This window comes from Gracilinanus agilis, chromosome 6, assembly GCF_016433145.1.
Source record: "Gracilinanus agilis isolate LMUSP501 chromosome 6, AgileGrace, whole genome shotgun sequence".
In the NCBI taxonomy this organism is placed as follows: Eukaryota; Metazoa; Chordata; class Mammalia; order Didelphimorphia; family Didelphidae; genus Gracilinanus; species Gracilinanus agilis.
In genome coordinates, this window is record NC_058135.1 from 45,716,752 (window position 1) to 45,733,711 (window position 16,960).

General features: G+C 37.8%; 1 protein-coding gene across 1 annotated transcript; it reads right to left on the reverse strand.

The window, feature by feature from the left end:
- Positions 1-420: 420 nt before the first annotated feature.
- On the reverse strand, positions 421-16,604 carry LAMTOR3 (late endosomal/lysosomal adaptor, MAPK and MTOR activator 3). Its single transcript, XM_044680568.1, has 7 exons — positions 16,477-16,604; positions 16,310-16,355; positions 13,894-13,928; positions 5,658-5,716; positions 4,273-4,406; positions 3,129-3,192; positions 421-1,014 (listed from the first exon to the last, which is right to left on the reverse strand). The coding sequence occupies exons 2-7, from the start codon at positions 16,316-16,318 to the stop codon at positions 941-943; spliced, it is 375 nt and encodes a 124-aa protein (XP_044536503.1). The 5' UTR covers positions 16,319-16,355; positions 16,477-16,604; the 3' UTR covers positions 421-940.
- Positions 16,605-16,960: the final 356 nt, after the last annotated feature.

The following is a 16,960-nucleotide window of genomic DNA, read 5'->3' on the forward strand; positions in this document are numbered from 1 at the left end:
ACCTCTTGCCTTAGACCAGTCAGATTCATGGCTCAGCCACTGTCCCATAAGGAAAAAGGCCTTATGATCTCCTTTTCCCTAGATGGGGGGCCTCATTCTTCTCCTGGCCCTTTCCCCCAACTAAGTAGTCAAGCTATACTTTTACAAAATACTATTTTATTTAAACCCTTATTTTAGGAAAAGGAAAAAGAACTGCTATGTTATGGGATTCGTAGAAATGTCACAAACCAAAGCTTGCTATTGATTTTCACACTTAAGTTGTACAAAGAGAAAACATCAAAATACTGATTAGTTATGGATAGCTGGGTGTAAAAGTCAATCTAAAGCAACAGATTGATTTTAGATATACACTGCTTTAAAGAGAAACAACAATTAGTAACACTCTCTTATATCTCTCCCTCACAATGACATAAACAGGGGTAGTTAGCGATTGTACTGGTTTATTACTGCTGTTAGAGGCTGTCTTCCTCTCACTCAGTGCAGACCTACAACATGGCACACACAAAAATAAGTTCTCTATTATTCACAATAAAGCAGTAGCATATACAGAGCAAGGCCTTCTACTGCAGGCCTGTACAGACTGTACACAACAGGGGAGCTTTGGGTGGCTCATATGGATCATGGGACCATTCTGATTCTGATCCACTGGATAAGAATCTCATCCCCAATTGGTGGCTGAGTTAAACTCCATAGGAGCTGTGATACAGACAGAACCATTTTAGTGTCTCCCCAGAAATCATACAATAGAAGAATCGAGACTAAAACCCAACACAACAGTCCTTCGATTTGGAAGTAATAAATACAATCTTCTTCTTCAGCCTAAGTTGGGGGAAGTTGTCTTTTCTGAGTGTGTGGAGTCACGTTACTTGATGATGTCAAGGTCGCTGGACTGGACACATTGGGATCACAACAATACGGCCAAGGGCAGGCCAGTGTCAGGTTAAGAACCTTCCACAACCTGTCTCAACTCTTCAAACAATGGGGCAAGTTCTTTTTCTAGGCTGACAATCAGTCCTACATCAAAGGGGAAAAAAAAAAGATAATTTTCAGAAAGTTTCAATGCTGTTTAGATGATAAAAACAAACCCAAATTGCCTGGTATATCTTCCAAAACATGAATTTAAATGTTTTAGACTTTTCACTGCTGAGAGGAACAATTATCTCTTACTTAAGAACAACATGAATTGTAATAATCCTACCCATGCTGAAACCAATTTTCATTTTATACTGTTACAGCTGAAAGATGGGGAAAAAAATCAGTAACATTTTTTGGATAAAAAGAATCAGAATTTAACGATACTTTTATCATATGGGTCTAATGTACCATTGTAGCCACTGTTCCTAGACTATTCTGGGTTCCCCAAACTCATGCCAGTGAGTCACAGCCATTGTAATTACTATGAAACTGTAAAAGATTCAGGGAGAAAACTGGTGATCAATTCTGTGTTTAAATTAAAAGAAGCTCACCCTGGAAGAGCTGGTTACCAAGTCAACTTTTAACAAGGGATGGAGGAGGAAGAGTGAGTACAGCAATTCAGGATAATTATCTATGATGTGGAAGGCTATGATTAATCAGTAAAGAGAATATGAAATTGAGGATCTTCTGAAGTAATGAACTCTCTTAATTGTAATTTTTTCATCAAGTGACCTCATTTTATTAATATCTGCTTATACATTTATCTTCATATACATTTTGTTTGATAAGTTTAATTTTTTAATTATCTGAAAAAACTGTTGGCATGCTTTTGTCATTCTAAATTAATGGGGTACCATTATATTCTCAAAGTACACCGGCTATGAGTACTATGAGTACCGGCTATGTTTTGCTTCATAAAGCATATATGGATATATAAGGATCTTAAATTTTTCCATAAAAAAATTCAGCCTAAGATTAAAAACACCAGCACCACCACCACTGCTTTGGGTGAGTTCAGAGTCTATAAGCTGCCAGATACTTTTCTTACAATAATAAGGCTTTGAAGTACCTCCTGACTTCTTTATGCCAACTCTGTCTCCTTGGTATTCCTAAAACTCCTCTTCTAATCCTTTCACCATTTGTCACATCACATGGAACTCTGGATGGTAAGCCACGGTATCAAAGATTGGCCAATTCCTTCCAGAACCAATTTTTAATCATCTTGCTTTGGTAATAGAAAAACTTCAAGGATTTGATATTTTAATCAAAGTAGATAGGTGGCAAAGTGGACCCAAGGCCTCAGTTTCTCTGTCAGCCTCAGTTTCCTCAACTGTAAAATAGTACCTCTCTCTTGCAAGGACTGTTGTGGGCACAGAACTAAATACTATCTCTGAAGCATGATATAAATATTAATTGTGATGATGATTCCAGGCAGCTGGATGGATAGTGCTCTATTTAGAGTGCTCTGTTTGAGTCAAGATGATCCAGATTCAAATCCTGCCCCAAATATCTACAAGCTTTTGATCCCAAGCAAGTAATGGAACATGTCTCAGTTTTAGTTTCCTCATCTGTGAAATGTGGATAATAATAAAACAACCTCACCTCATTGTTCTACGTATAAAATGAGTTAAAGTGTTTTGAAAACTTTAAGGCACTATATGAATGTTGACTATTATGATATCTACAATTATTATAATCACAGACAGAAGATCTATTGTGACTGAAAAATGCATGGTGGAAAAACGTATCACCCTGTAGTCATTGTGGCCAAGCTTCTCCAAACTTAGCTGGCCTAGAATTTAGACAATAATGGAACCATAACAAGCTATAAATGTAAATAAATTGTAAAAATTAATTTTTAGCATGTATTCAATAACTGCTGATCAAGCAGACAAAGCACCAGAATGGAAGTTGGAAAATCTAAGTTATGTTTTGAGGCTACCAAGTGCTTTGGAAAGTACCTCTGTTTCTAAGTATATCTACAAGTAAAACTGGAATTAAAAAATAAATAAAAGCTCCTTTCTCTTCCTCAGAGAAGAATATCAAAGTGCACAGTTCAAAATGTATTTCATTTAAGGAGAGACAAGTAAAACATAAACACCAAAATTTGCACATCCAATATATAAGATTATTTAATATTCTGGGTAGAAGTGGAACATCAGATACAATATATCAATAATTTAAAACTACTTTTAAAATAATAAAAAACATACCAGTATTAGCACTGCTGCTTGCTATGAAACTCACCACCAATGGTAACCGATTGAACTGGACTACCTTTAAAAAGAAAGGAGTGGGGAGAAGTAAAAGATATATTGCTTTAAAGAAATAAAAGTATAACATCTTATGTTCCAAAATGAAAATGAAATGCCTTGATATGTTCTACCTACATGTTAGTTTGAAAATGAGCAACAAGTCTAACATAAAATGATTCCATGAATATCTTGAATAACTGTAGTTGATGCTAATTTGTTTCCTTAATAACAAGACAAAGTTAATAGATTGAGTTATTCTTTGTAACCACATTCCTGTTTGTATTTTTAATATTTACCCACTCTTTTATAAACAACTTCCTTTTCAATGCACTCTGAGATGGAGTTAGAAAAACTGATGATGCTGAGCTGTATCTCAAATAAAGAAATATGAATCCATATCAGGCTTAAAAAACAAAGTTAATGGTTGACATATTAAAATGCTTCTAAAACTTGACAGAAACAGCATGTTATTGTCTGTTCAGAGAAGTTAGTATTAGATTATTTTAAAATTAAAATAATTCAATAACAGCCCATTAAAATTTTATATAGGTTACTATTAGATTTTCTAGACAAAGTTTTTAGCTGTGAACAATAAAGTCAGATATGTGACAATATTACTTCAGTGGCTCACAGTTGGTTAACTAAGGGCACCATCTGCTGGAAGTAAGTAACCTGAACTGACCTTACATTTCTTACTAGGTAGACATCAAATCTTTTAAGTGGATTTCTTTACCACTTGATTTTCAGTGTAAAATGACTTAAAAGTAACTGAATTAAAGACTATGTAAAGAATTATTACTCACAGTAATAAACTGATCCACTTAATTCAAAAGGAGGGCTATGTAGGGCAGCTAGATGGCTCAATGGATAGAGAGCCAGGCCAAAAGATGGGAGGTCCTGGATTCAAATTTAACCTCAGATTCTTCCTTAGGTGTGTAACCTCAGGAAGTCATTTAACCCCAACTGCCTAGTCTTTACCACTCTTCTGCCTTGGAACCAATATTTAGTATTGATTCTAAGAAAGAAAGCAAGGGTTTCAAGAACAAAAAAAAAAGGAAGGCTATGCTATGATAGTCTGTTTCAATAGTTTGGAGGCACTTACTTGGTATGTGTTGTAGTAGCAAATGATACTTTTGTTTTTTGAAAGTCCCAGTTTGCTGCCCTGGTCTGTTGCAAGTGCAAAGGTGGAGAGGAAAGCTGGTCTCAAAGCATGCTCTGGAGCGTTATCATTTGCCACTGGAAAAAGACAGTGAGCTTTTAATAAGACACAAATGTCTCATACCTCACAAGCCTATAGACGCTCCTCTCATGTTCTGTCTTAAGTGCAAAGAGAATCCTTCATATAGTTAAAAGAATGTCAGGGGTTCTATTGAGTTCAAAAAAATGCTCAAAGCCCATAAATAATTGAGGAATTTTCCCTTAGTGTCTTCATCACAATACAATATTCATAATGAGTGTCTGTATACTCTAAGTATACACAGTAAGACTTAAAGTGCTCGAGGAATATGTTCTAGTTCAGAAGAAAGTACAAAAGGATTACTTCCTTATGTAAAAGAAGAAAGAACTTGTGTTTAAGAACAAAATCAATTTCCACAGGTAATAATATATAATGAAAACAAATTAATCTGTTTTTGATGCCAAAGGATTGTGCAGTGCCTCTGGTCATCATTAACAACAATTTTCATCAGATGATATTATAAACGATAAACATCATAAGTAATTATGTAATTAGGATTGTAATATGTACTGGCCCCAGAAGTTTCTTTTCATATAAATCTCTACTACAAGCTTGTTTTCTGATGATTTGCCTTTTTCTCCTGAAAGTGGAATGAAAAAATAAAATTTTGGTTAAGAATTCTTGTTGGCTAGGTTCTAGTTAACTCAAGTTTCACTATATTAAACAATTCTAAGTATATGTAATTTGCAGAAAGGAGGCAGGAAAAGAGAAGAAATTAATTTTAAAAGTTAATTTTTGGGGGGGCAGCTGGGTAGCTCACTGGATTGAGTGAGAGTCAGGCCTAGAGACAGGAGGTCCTAGGTTCAAATCCAACACTTCCCAGCTGTGTGACCCTGGGCAATACACAGAAGTTAAGGGTTAAAAAAAAAAAAAAAGAATAAAAAAAAGTTAATTTTTTTCCTTCAAGGCATGAAATGTGAATGTAAGCCCACTAAAGTTTCAACTCAACAAACATTTGGTAAATGCCCACTGCACTAAAGGATTATTAAATAAGAATTCTTTGTGTCTTTGAAAACTCTTTTTTTCAACTTAGTAATCGTCTTAAGTATTGAGTTGTACTCGACTCTTAGAATTTAGAATTACTGATGGCATATCATATACCAATAAGTGCCTTTAGTGGAGATCTTTAAGCTTCTCCCATTAATTGAAATGGCTTCTTGATTTTCTCTTCATCACTCACATTAGGTAAAACCTGTTAATTTTTTAGTCAAAGTAGAATGCAAAATGTCCACATAAATGCTCATTGTTACCTTTGATAACAGGCACTCCATCCCTGTCTGATACTACAATGGCATGAAGACCTTCAACACTGGAGAGATAAAATAAGTTTAGTTATAACACATTATACATGTAGGTAGGACTACACATACATACATTTTCATTTTCTCACTCTTATAGAACAGATTTACAATTTCATGGATGCAGACACTGCTTTCAACCATTTAGATGTCAGCCCAGACATTCCTGTTCCAAGCTTCCCTCAAGTTCACTTTGGTTAGGGATGGCTTTCCCTACCTCCTGTGATATACAGAAATAGTCAGCCATTTTCTGTAGGTACAAAAAGCAGTTTGCCCATTTAGAACTCAGAACCTGGCAAAGCAGCCCTGGGCATGTGCCAATCTGACAGTTAGGACAGGGTTATAAATTCAAGTACAGACCCTCAACCCCACTTCTTCTTCTTGGGCTGGGAGGCAAGGAGGTGTCTGCTGTCTGGGCCTCTGGGAGGAGGGAGATTTTGGTATAGGCAGGCAGGCAGACAGGGTTATCCTATATTGCTAGCCAAGATCATTTATAAAACCAACAAGATTTACTTCAACTTCTGACCCAGGGAGACTTCATAGCCCCGGGCTCAGCATCTAACAGATTCTATATTAAGTTTCAGAGTCAATGGGACTCTCAAAGTCCCACTGAACTCTGCGCCTAAGACATCTTTATATTTAAATAATATACAACTTATTATACTTTAGGCAAGATTAATCAGGGTTACCTTACTTCCCTCTCTCCTACTCCCAGTTTGCCTGACTAATTACCCAAATAAACCCAGTTAATCTCCAAGCCTTTAATAATTATTTAAGAGTTAAACAACTTACTTTTGATGACAACATCCTTTGATAAAAGTAGTCAGATCGTGGTAACAGCTTAGCTGATCAATTCCAGATCAAGCTAGTGCCAAACTAATACACATTGCTAAAGTTTCAGGAAGTCAACACTTACTTCCTAGTTACCTCTAAGCCAACAGACACCCAGGAGCTGTTACTAGGGTTTGTGATGAAGCCTGAGAGTTCTAACCCTTTCTAGGAAGCTTTGCCAAGCTGATGTGGGAAGCAAATCTCTGCTCCCATATCTCAGCTGAATAATATTGGGAAATGAAGGAAGACCTTGACCTTGGGTGGTCATAACACACCTCCTACAACAGAGTTACCAGTGGAGCCCATGGGCTGCCTGTCTCCTTGTTAGTTCTTGTTCTCACAAATGACCAGTCCATCTTCACTTCTGAGTATGTATTTCTCTGATGACATCCTTCAGTCTCATGTTCTCTGTTGCAGCCTTCTCACACTCACCTTATAGCACTCCAGTGCCTGACTGCTTGATAATCATTTTTAATACTTCAGATACTGTAGTATTCCATGATGTCCAGCCATATGATACCAGTGTATTCTAGATACACACGATATCTAACAAAACTCTGGGCACCTTCATCCAGTAAATACAACTAATCTCTTTAAAAATTCAGCCAGATCCAAGTGTTAGCTATGAGATAATACCTAATTTTAAGTAAGGAAATACGTTGATCAGCCAAGTCCTAAAACTCTAATTAGATATTTAATTTCACTGGACACCATAAAGTGTCATGACTGTTCTTTGTTACAAAGTTATAGAAGACAGGACATGTGCGAAAAATTAATACCATGTCAGCATAGTATACTCAGGTATGTAGTGCAAAAGGGTGCATATTAACCCTGCAAAGCCTTACTGCAGAATTTCTGACAGTTGAAATGGGTTTAGAACCCTGACTAGTGACAGCTGATCCTGGAGACTTGATGAGAGTAGGAGAGTCAACTGTGCTCTATCTTTGGACTGAAAACATGGCCTATATTCTGCAGCTTTTCTCTTAAGTTTTGTTAGCTTAGCTATTTCTTTTGGATCTCCCTGACCTTCCCTATTCCCAATCATCACTTTCCCTTCCTGAATTTCTATGGGTTTTTGAAAGGAGGGTGGATCTGGGTGGTAGCTTTCAAACTTTGTAGATTTAGTTTCCCCTTAATCAAGTAGGGCTTCCCTTGATACAAATTATCTCTTGAATCATTGTATCCAACTTTCCTACCCATTTTAGGCAACAAAACCTCTCTTGAGTTAGGCAGGTCCTTTCTCAGTCTCACACTCCTGTGTCCCTCCCACACATGAAGCTTTCCCTAGGCAGCTGTTAGAGTTACCTTGTATCCCTCTGTCCTTTACAATCAATCCTGAAACTCAATAAACCCTGTTTGTCACTTAATCAAACCTTTGGCTAATTCATTAGTTGATTGATAAGAGAGGGAGAAGGGGAGAAAGGAACAATATCGTCTCTGGGTCCTGAGGGAATTGGAGGCGTCCATTTTGGAGGAAGTGGTGATCTCAATACTTCCTCTGGACTCTTCCTTTGTGAACCTGAGAAACTGACTAAAAAGCCCTCTAGTCAGTTTCAAGCCATTTCTGGCTGGCCCTAACCTTTGTCTGTAGAAGTGCCCTTCCTACCTGAAGGCTCAGTCTATTTCCCTTCAGTGTCTCTGTCTCAACCTGTGTACCCTCCTTATCCACTTTACTGCTTTAGGGATCCACAAACCCCTATCCACAGTGCCTTATCCCCCATTACTTTACCTGACTTATTACCCTTATTACCTACCTTATTACCCTAACTGCCTTAGTCCCATATTACCACCTCAGTTTATTACCTCTGACAATTCCCTTATTACCCTACTTGCTTAATTCCCTTATTACATCTGGTGAGCCGGCTAGGAGTTGTCTTAAAGTAATTATACAGGCACTAGATGAACAAAATCAATAATGTGAAGGCACAGAGATAGACAACACAAGTACTAAGCTGTGACATCTAGAGCCTCAAAATCCAAATCCATCACTCTTTTTGTGGCACCATACTTAAAAGGTTTCTTTGTGCTGTATAACACTTCTCTGGGTCAACAGACCTAACAATACACCAAAACAAAACAAAAAAAAGTTATGCAGACAAAAGCTGTCTTCAAGTCTCTTCCCTCTTGCTCTGTTTTGATAGTACCTCCTTTTCTAGGAACCCAGGACCTCCATGCTTCCAATCCACAAAAAAAAAAAAAAAAAAAAAACCACATACTCAAAGATGTCATCTAGACAATGCCTTAGAGATACTCTCACACCCCCACCCCCACCATGTTTCTTAATTGCTGGTCTAGGAACCTTTTTAAAAATAAAGTAAAACTATGTGGTATGAAAGGCAGCATGGTGGGCAGGATTGAAAGATTTGAAGCTAAGAATAGTTAGATTTAGTTCCTGCCTCTGACATAAACCATATTACCCTGGGTAAGTAACTTTACCTTTCAGTGTCCCAGGCAACTCACTACAATAATAAATTAGAGAGATGCCAATTTGACTTGCTAAATGAATGAAAAAACATTGATTTAGTGCTTAATGTGTGCCAAGCACTGTGTGACATGCTGGAGATATAAAAAGAAAAAGCTAATCTGCTCTGAAGGAGCTCATGTTGTAACTGGGGAGATAACATGAGTTCAACTTTATAAAGGATGGAAAGGTCTGGAAATCCTAATCATGCAGCAGAAAGCAAGGAGCCTGCAGTTCTGAGGGTGCATTGGGAGGGTCAGATTGGGGAACAGGAAAAAAGAAAGGGTGACAGGCACCTCCTTCATTTCCTTCCTGCATGGCCAGCCCAGGAATTTCTAGAGCACAAGTTCCCTAAACAAATTCAGAAGTATGGTCCAAAGATGAACCCCAAACCCTCCAACATGTAGCCCAAAAATGTTTCTAAAAAACAATGAAAATGTCCACAAGCAAAAGGCCAGTTTTCATATTTATGGAAGAAGGATGCTGGTCAAACATGAAACTTTGCACCTATATATTTGTGGTTTTCAAAACCATCAGTCATGTCATGAAAGAACAAGAATAATAAACAATACTGACAAAAAATTTAAGGATGTATTACATGTTAGGCAGAGAAAAATCCTGAAAAACTATTGGGAAAAAACAGCCTTTGCAAATTTATTTGGTATTAAACATTACAATGAAGAAGTTTGCTAACATTCAACATTTACATATAACCTCTACAACTCCTTAATTATATAAAATAACTATACTAGAACCTGTTAGAATTAATTACATTAGAAATAAGGATGAATTCCCACTCCATTCTTACATACTTAATAATGTAGGCAGTAACAGCCTGAATTTTGACTATTTTATCTGTTAAAAGGGTGAGAAAAATAAAAAGAAACTACATATTTTTAGGATTGCCCTTGCGAAAGACATTTAAGAAAGGCTCACCCTTCAAGAAAAAAACTATAATTTACCATGTTAGAAATCTCTTCCATTGCTCTTATAAAACACATAAAATCATTGTGTATATAAACTGTGATGTTAATTTTTACTGAATATCCTTTAATCCTAAAATGGTCTGTCACTTAAAACTATATGCATATCATGTTTGAAATTTGAAGTGAATATACTACAAAGGTATTTTTAAATTATCAAAAAAACAGATTCAATAAAGGGTTTTTCCTTTTATTTATTTATTTGTTTGTTTTTTGGTAAGACCTTAACTTCCATCTTGGAGTCAATAATGTGTATTGGCTCTAAGGCAGAAGAGTGGTAAGGGCCAGGCAATGGGGGGTTAAGTGACTTGTCACCCAGCTAGGAAGTGTCTGAGGCCAGATTTGAATCTAGGACCTCCTGTCTCTAGGTCTGGCTCTCAATCCACTGAGCCACCCAGCTGCCCCCAAGAGTTTTCCTTTTAACTCCTCTGAGATATTCAAATTAGAGGGCCAACTAATATCCCAGACAGAAGAATAAAAGCTTTTTCTACTTAATAGATAGAAAATAGAATAAAGTTCTAGCGGATGGAGACAAAAGCTTCTTAGTATATTGTAAGTAGAGTCTGAAGGAAATCAGTTGACAAATATAATGGGCCTAGTGTTGACATTCAAGATAAATGAACCCTTACTGAGGGCTGTCACAGGAAAAAGAAACAGATTTCACTAATGCCTGAAATTATTTGTTCTATAGCTAGGAATACAAGATTTTTAGAAGGCAGTGAGAAGTTAAGATTTCACAAAATGATACATTCCAGTTGGACTGACTTCATGTGGAACTTAAAAGTGTTCTAAGAAGGCCTTGTTCTTCATTTTGAGTGTGTGTGTGTGTGTGTGTGTGTGTGTGTGTGTGTGTGTGTGTGTGTGTGTGTCATAAGCCCAAGTTGGTAATCAACTGTTTAGGAGAATTTTAAAATATAGAAAACATCAATTATTTACATTTTGAAACTGTATAAGCAATTCAAAATTCACCATCCTGTTGATTTGTGACTAGCTAATTCAATGTTTAATTGAGGTTAATAATTATGTCCTAGATTTAGCTTTCAAGTGAGCCTATTGTTGTAACTATGTTCCACTGCACTAAAATACAATCTTACATTGGACCAGTTACAAAGACTGGGAGAAAGTCATACTGATTAAAAAGGGCCCATAAGCTATACATCAGGATCCCTGTGGATCTACAGTGACTTAGAAAACCACATATATGTGTGTGCTTAGTCAGAAGTGCTGTTTGACATCTTTGCTCCAGAATGTCAAGAATTCCAAAGGATTTCCAGAAGACCACAAGAGATGCAGAGGATGAAAGGGTATATATAAATTTTGATTTTCATCACTGGAGTTAATACCTATACTATAGATATCACAGTTGATTCACAATTAGCAGGAAATCCAACTTGGTTTCTCAAAAAGTTTTAATAACAACTGTTATTTGTCAGTCATTTCAGTTGTGTCCAACTCTTCATGATCCCATTCGGGTTTTCTTGACAAAGATACTAGAGTGGTTTGCAATTTCCTTCTCCAGCTCACTTCCCAGGTGAGGAAACTGAGGCAAACAGGGTTAAATGATTTGCCCCAGAGTCACACAGCTAGTAAGGCCAGATTTGAATTTAGGAAGATGAGTCTTTCTGACTCCAGACCTAGCACACTGTGCCGCCTAACTGCTCTTAATAACAATAGTCCTTGAATTCACAGGAAGAGGAATATTTTAAGATTAGTTAAAAAGTAAGAGCACACAAAAATAAATATAAAAGGTCCCTTTCCAGCTCAAAAATTAATTTATTTCTATGAAATCTCTTTTTACACTTCAGATCTAATTTTTTCCCCTTGAAAATACAGAGGGTAGAACAGAGCAGATATATAATAAAGGATATTTAAAAAAGCTTATTGTAACTTAATTTGGCAAAAGTAGAGAACCAAGATTTGGGGATAAGAATTCACGATCTGGTAAAAATTGCTGGGACAACTGGAAAGTAGTTTGGCAGAAACTAAGGTACAGATCAATATCTTACAACATTCATTAGGATAAAATCAAAATGGATACATGATCTACGCATGAAGGGAGATAACAAGCAAATTAGAACATATTACCTATCAGATTTTTGGATAGGAGAGGATTTATGGGTAAATAAGAGACGGAGAGCATTATACATTGTAAAATGGATATAACGTCATTTATATTACATTAAAGTGTCTGTTCAAATAAAACTAATGTGCCCAAGATTAGAAGAAAAGCAGAAATTAGGAAAAATCTTTTTGACAATTTCTCAGATAGAGGTCTCATCTCTAAAATATCTATAGAACTTAGACAAATTTATAGGAATAAGAGCCATCTCTCAACTGAAAAATGGGCAAAATAAAGGAACAGTTTTAGGGTTAAGAAATCAAAGCTAAATATAAGTATATAAAAAATGCTCTAAATCAGTACTGATTAGGGAAATGCAAATCAAAACAATTTTGAAATAACTCAAACTTTATCAAATTGGCTAAAATAAAAAAAGGGCAAAATGACATATGTTGATGGAGATATGGAAAAATGGTGACACTAAAACACTGTTGTTGGAACCATTTTGGAAAGCAATTTGGAATTAAGGCCTAAGAGTTATAAAATAGTCTATACTCTTACACGTGGCAATACCCTTGCTTGGTCTATTTCCCAAAGAGATTAGAGAAAAAAGAAAAGAAGCTATAAGTTCCAAGATATTCACAGGTGTTCTTGTGGTGGCATAGAACTGGCAATTGAAGGGATGTCTATCAATTAGGGAATGATTGGACAAATTGTGGTACATGATTGTTATGGAATACTACTGCACCATAAGAAATGAAGTAATGAAGTGTGAAACAAGTAGAACCAAGAGAATATTATATACAACTAGTGATTATTTGAAGAATAACTTGAGAATATCTAGATCCAGAGAATAAAAACACAATAGATGCAATGTATATATACAAAAAAAGAGAAAGATAAGAAAAGAAAATGCAGAGGACATAAAAGAACACACTAACAATCTAAAAGACATTTTTATGCTATCAAGGATGTAGAGACAGTTTGGGCCTCTAAATAAACTTTCTCATCTTAAGAGAATTTTCCTAAAATGTATAGTATAAGAATGAAGTTAGGATTTCATTATGCATTCTGCCATAGATGTTACATATTTCTTTTTCACATAATGGGATAAGTTATATCCAGGGGTGTTTTCTCCCTGTCTCTCAAGAACCAGCAGATCTGACAGACTGATAGATCTAAGTAGCAGATAGATTGGCCCTAACTCTCAGGAACTTTTAGAAGTTATTTTAATAAAAGAGAGGTAGCTTTGTATAACGAACTGGTTTCAAAGCTCTGAAAACCTGGTTTCAAATGTCGCTGGTCACATGTAATAGCTATGTGACTCTGGATAGTTAGTCAACTAAGTTATAGAGAAAGTTATACCTGTAGTAGTAAAGGGAGTTTCCTCACCTGGGAATTCCCTATGTCACATAACAAGTGCAGTTTTTAATCTCCTAGTTTTAAAAAATGTTTGCATAGGTAAACTGTATTTGATAGAAAGTATAATCCTTGAAAGTTAGAAATTCAAATCCTTTTCATAAGCAGAAGCCCTCCAATGAACTGTTCCTAGCAACAGAAGAAAAGTCAGCTGATAAATGGTACATCTAACAATAAAAGTGAAATAAGCACAAGAAATGCCATGATTACTAAAAACATAATCCATGATGCAAATGAAAACATGCACATTTTTAAGTAGAAGCTACTTTTCCTATCTTTTCTGTATATCAGCTTAATTTCCTTTCCAAGCACAATAGAAAAGCTTTACCTTAGAGGGAGTCTCAAAGCAAAACAAATGTGTTTTCAAATTGACAACAAATTTAACATTTTATGATGCAGAATTCAGAGTACCATTAATACTAATTCTTTATTTACCTTGGTAATTTTTTGTAGAGGAATCTCTTCAAATCCTAGAAAAGGAGATATAAAGTCATGCTGTTACAAGATCTCAGAAAGGGAAGGGTGGATTTCAAATACTTAGGAAGGTGGGCAGCTCTGTGGACTGAGAGTAAGGCCTAAAGACGGGAGGTCCTAGGTTCAAACCTGGCCTCAGATGCTTCCTAGCTATGTGACCCTGGGCAAGTCATTTAACTCCCATTGCTGAGCCCTTACTGCTGTTCTGTCTTAGAACCAATACATGTAATGATTCTAAGACAGAAGGTAAGAGTTAAAAAAAAATCAAATACTTGGGAAGTTGATTGAATTGAGTGAATAGCATCAGAAAGTAACTGAAGGTTCACAAGCTTCCCTCACTAGAGTTCCAAAGCTAGTTTTGGTAAACACCATTCTTATCTCTCCCACAGGTTTGAACAATTTCTGAGTCCTATTCGTCAAAGCTTTGTGCTAAAGCGCCATACCCTAGGTAAGTTATATCAGTAACTTGCCATCATCACTAAGAATCTCATAAATGCACAGTCCTATGGGAGAGACAAGGTCTCTACCTTCAAGTTTATAATCTCCCCCTAGAGTTAAAGACCAATAGTTCCATTAACAATAGCTTACATTTTTATAAACCACTCAGAGATTTGAGGTGTTTGGACCTTTCAGGTCAAATATCAAGAGAGCTCTCCTTACAACTAAGATACTTATGGAACTTATTATTATTGCCATTTTAAAAAATGAAACTAAAATACAAAAAAGTTGCTGAATCACACAACTAGCCAAATCCAAACATCTGTCCAATGACCAATTTAAATTTGACTAACTCCCAGGTGGTGCTCTAATGAATCATATGGCAGAAATTCAAGTTCTAGCTTGGCCTCCTTGCTGCCAGGGACTGTTTTCTTCTTGTTTTCATATCTCCAATGTCTTCCTAACAAATAACCAAGTGCCAAATAAATGCTTGTTGAATGACTTTTTAAGGAGTTGTGGCTTTTTTCCTAAGCTCCTGTTTCTTTTTCTGTTTAATAATCAACATAGGCTAATTGCCTTTGTGACAAGAAACAGAAGTGGGCAATGCAGGCTAGAAAGAATGGAAAAAAAGATGGTACTGTTATGCACAGAACAATGGATTTAGAGAGAGAGTTTTCTGAGGTCAATCAACCAATAAGTATTTTTAAACACTTACTATTCATATGGCACTGTGCTAGATGTCAGGGATAAACAGACACCACAAAGTGCATTAAAAAGCATTTATTAAGCACCAGGCACTCAGCTAAGTGTTGGAGAGAGAAAATCCATAAATGGTCTCCTGGAACTTACAATCTAATGAGGAACACAAAATACAGACAGGGAGGATAAACTAGGGAAATAATCTCAGAAGGAGGATATTAAAACATTGGAGATGTCTTCTTGTAGAAGGGGGAGGGGGGCTTAAAAAACCTTTATCTTCTGTTTTAGAATCAATAAGTACTGGTTCCAAGGAAGGAGAGTGATAAAGGCTAGATAGACACGGGGGTTAAATGACTTTTTCAGGGTCACACAGCTAGGAAGTGTTAAATGACTTTTCCAGGGTCACACAGCTAGGAAGTGTCTGAGGTCAGTTTTAGAAGATGGGATGTTAAGGAAGCTAAGAGGTAGACTAAGCAGGATAGCACAAGAGTGAGGAATTAGTCATTAAAAATGCTCTGGGTTGGGATGAGATGGAACAAAGAACAGGAGATGGGGTTGGAGTAAAGAGTAAGAGGGCTTGCGGTTAGCCCGGTGGCTCAGTAGGTAGAGAGGCAGGCCTAGAGATAGGTGGGCTTGGGTTCAAATTTGGCCTCAGATACTTCCTGGCTGTGTGACTGAACAAAATCACTTAACCCTCATTGCCTAGCCTTACCACTCTTCTGCCTTGGAACCAATACACAGGATTGAGTCTAAGATAGAAAGGTAAAAGTTAAAAAAAAAAAAAAAAAAAAAAAAAAAGGGTAAGTGGGCTGGAAAGGCAGTTGGAGGCCAGGTGTTATATGTGACTCTAGAGCAACAGTCACTGAAATGGGCAGGAGGCGGTGAGGGCAAAAGGCCTTAGAAGAGCAAGGAAACAGTCCCTAGTCACAAGCAGGTCATGTTCTCCCTCCCAACCCTCGCCCGCTCAAAAAGGAAAAGTCAAAGGGCATTAGGGAAAAAAGACACTGGCTGGCTGTTAGGGATCGAGGCGGCCTCAGAAGCTGCTCGCCCCTTCCTAGCTGTAACCCAGGAAAAGCCACCTGGGAGGCGGTGGGGAACAGGAGGGTTCCCAGAGTCCTTCCACACAGCCCGGGGGGGAGGAGCGACTCTAGGCACCGTTCCCCACCCCCCTCGCCCTCCTTTCCCTCCCCACGCCCCTCGTGGCCCCTGCCCCGCCGGGGGAGAGGGGTGTCTCACTCACATCCGCCATGATGAGCCCCTTCCTCCAGCGGGGACGATCCCCACACCTGCAAGAGAAACACCCGGTAAAGCCAGGGTCCCGGGGCGGGGCCAGGTCGCCTCCCCGCCCACATCTCCTAGGGCAGGTGCCTCGGGTCGGTCCGCCCCACCATCAAGCCCGAAACTTACCTGGCTCCGGCAGACGAGGACGCCGCTGTCCTCTACCGCAGGTAGTTCCTACTGCTCCAGCCGCTTCCTCTGAAACCCGCTGTCACATGATTGCCGACCCCTCCCGCTCTCTCAGGAAACTCAGTCAGAGTCCCGGCCCCGTGACACAAGGCTTCCGGAAGAAAGGGGTAAATACAACGGAAGAGGCTTACGAGAAAGGACACGCCCCTTTCTTCTCCCCTCTCCCACCCTGCCAACGGAGTTCGGCGCATGCGCCAGATACTTTCCTTCCTCTCCCTAAATCACTTGCGGAGACCTACGCATGCGCCAAGATCGCCCCTTCGCCCTACTCTGAAGGGGGATGCTGCACTACTATCAGCTTTGCTCCTTCTCATCCCAAGGGGATGATTAGGAGATTTGCTGGAATGTTACCGTCTTTCTGGCTGGATGCAAAGAACTATACGAAAAAACCACACCTCAGATGTAGAATTAGAAGTGGCCTGGA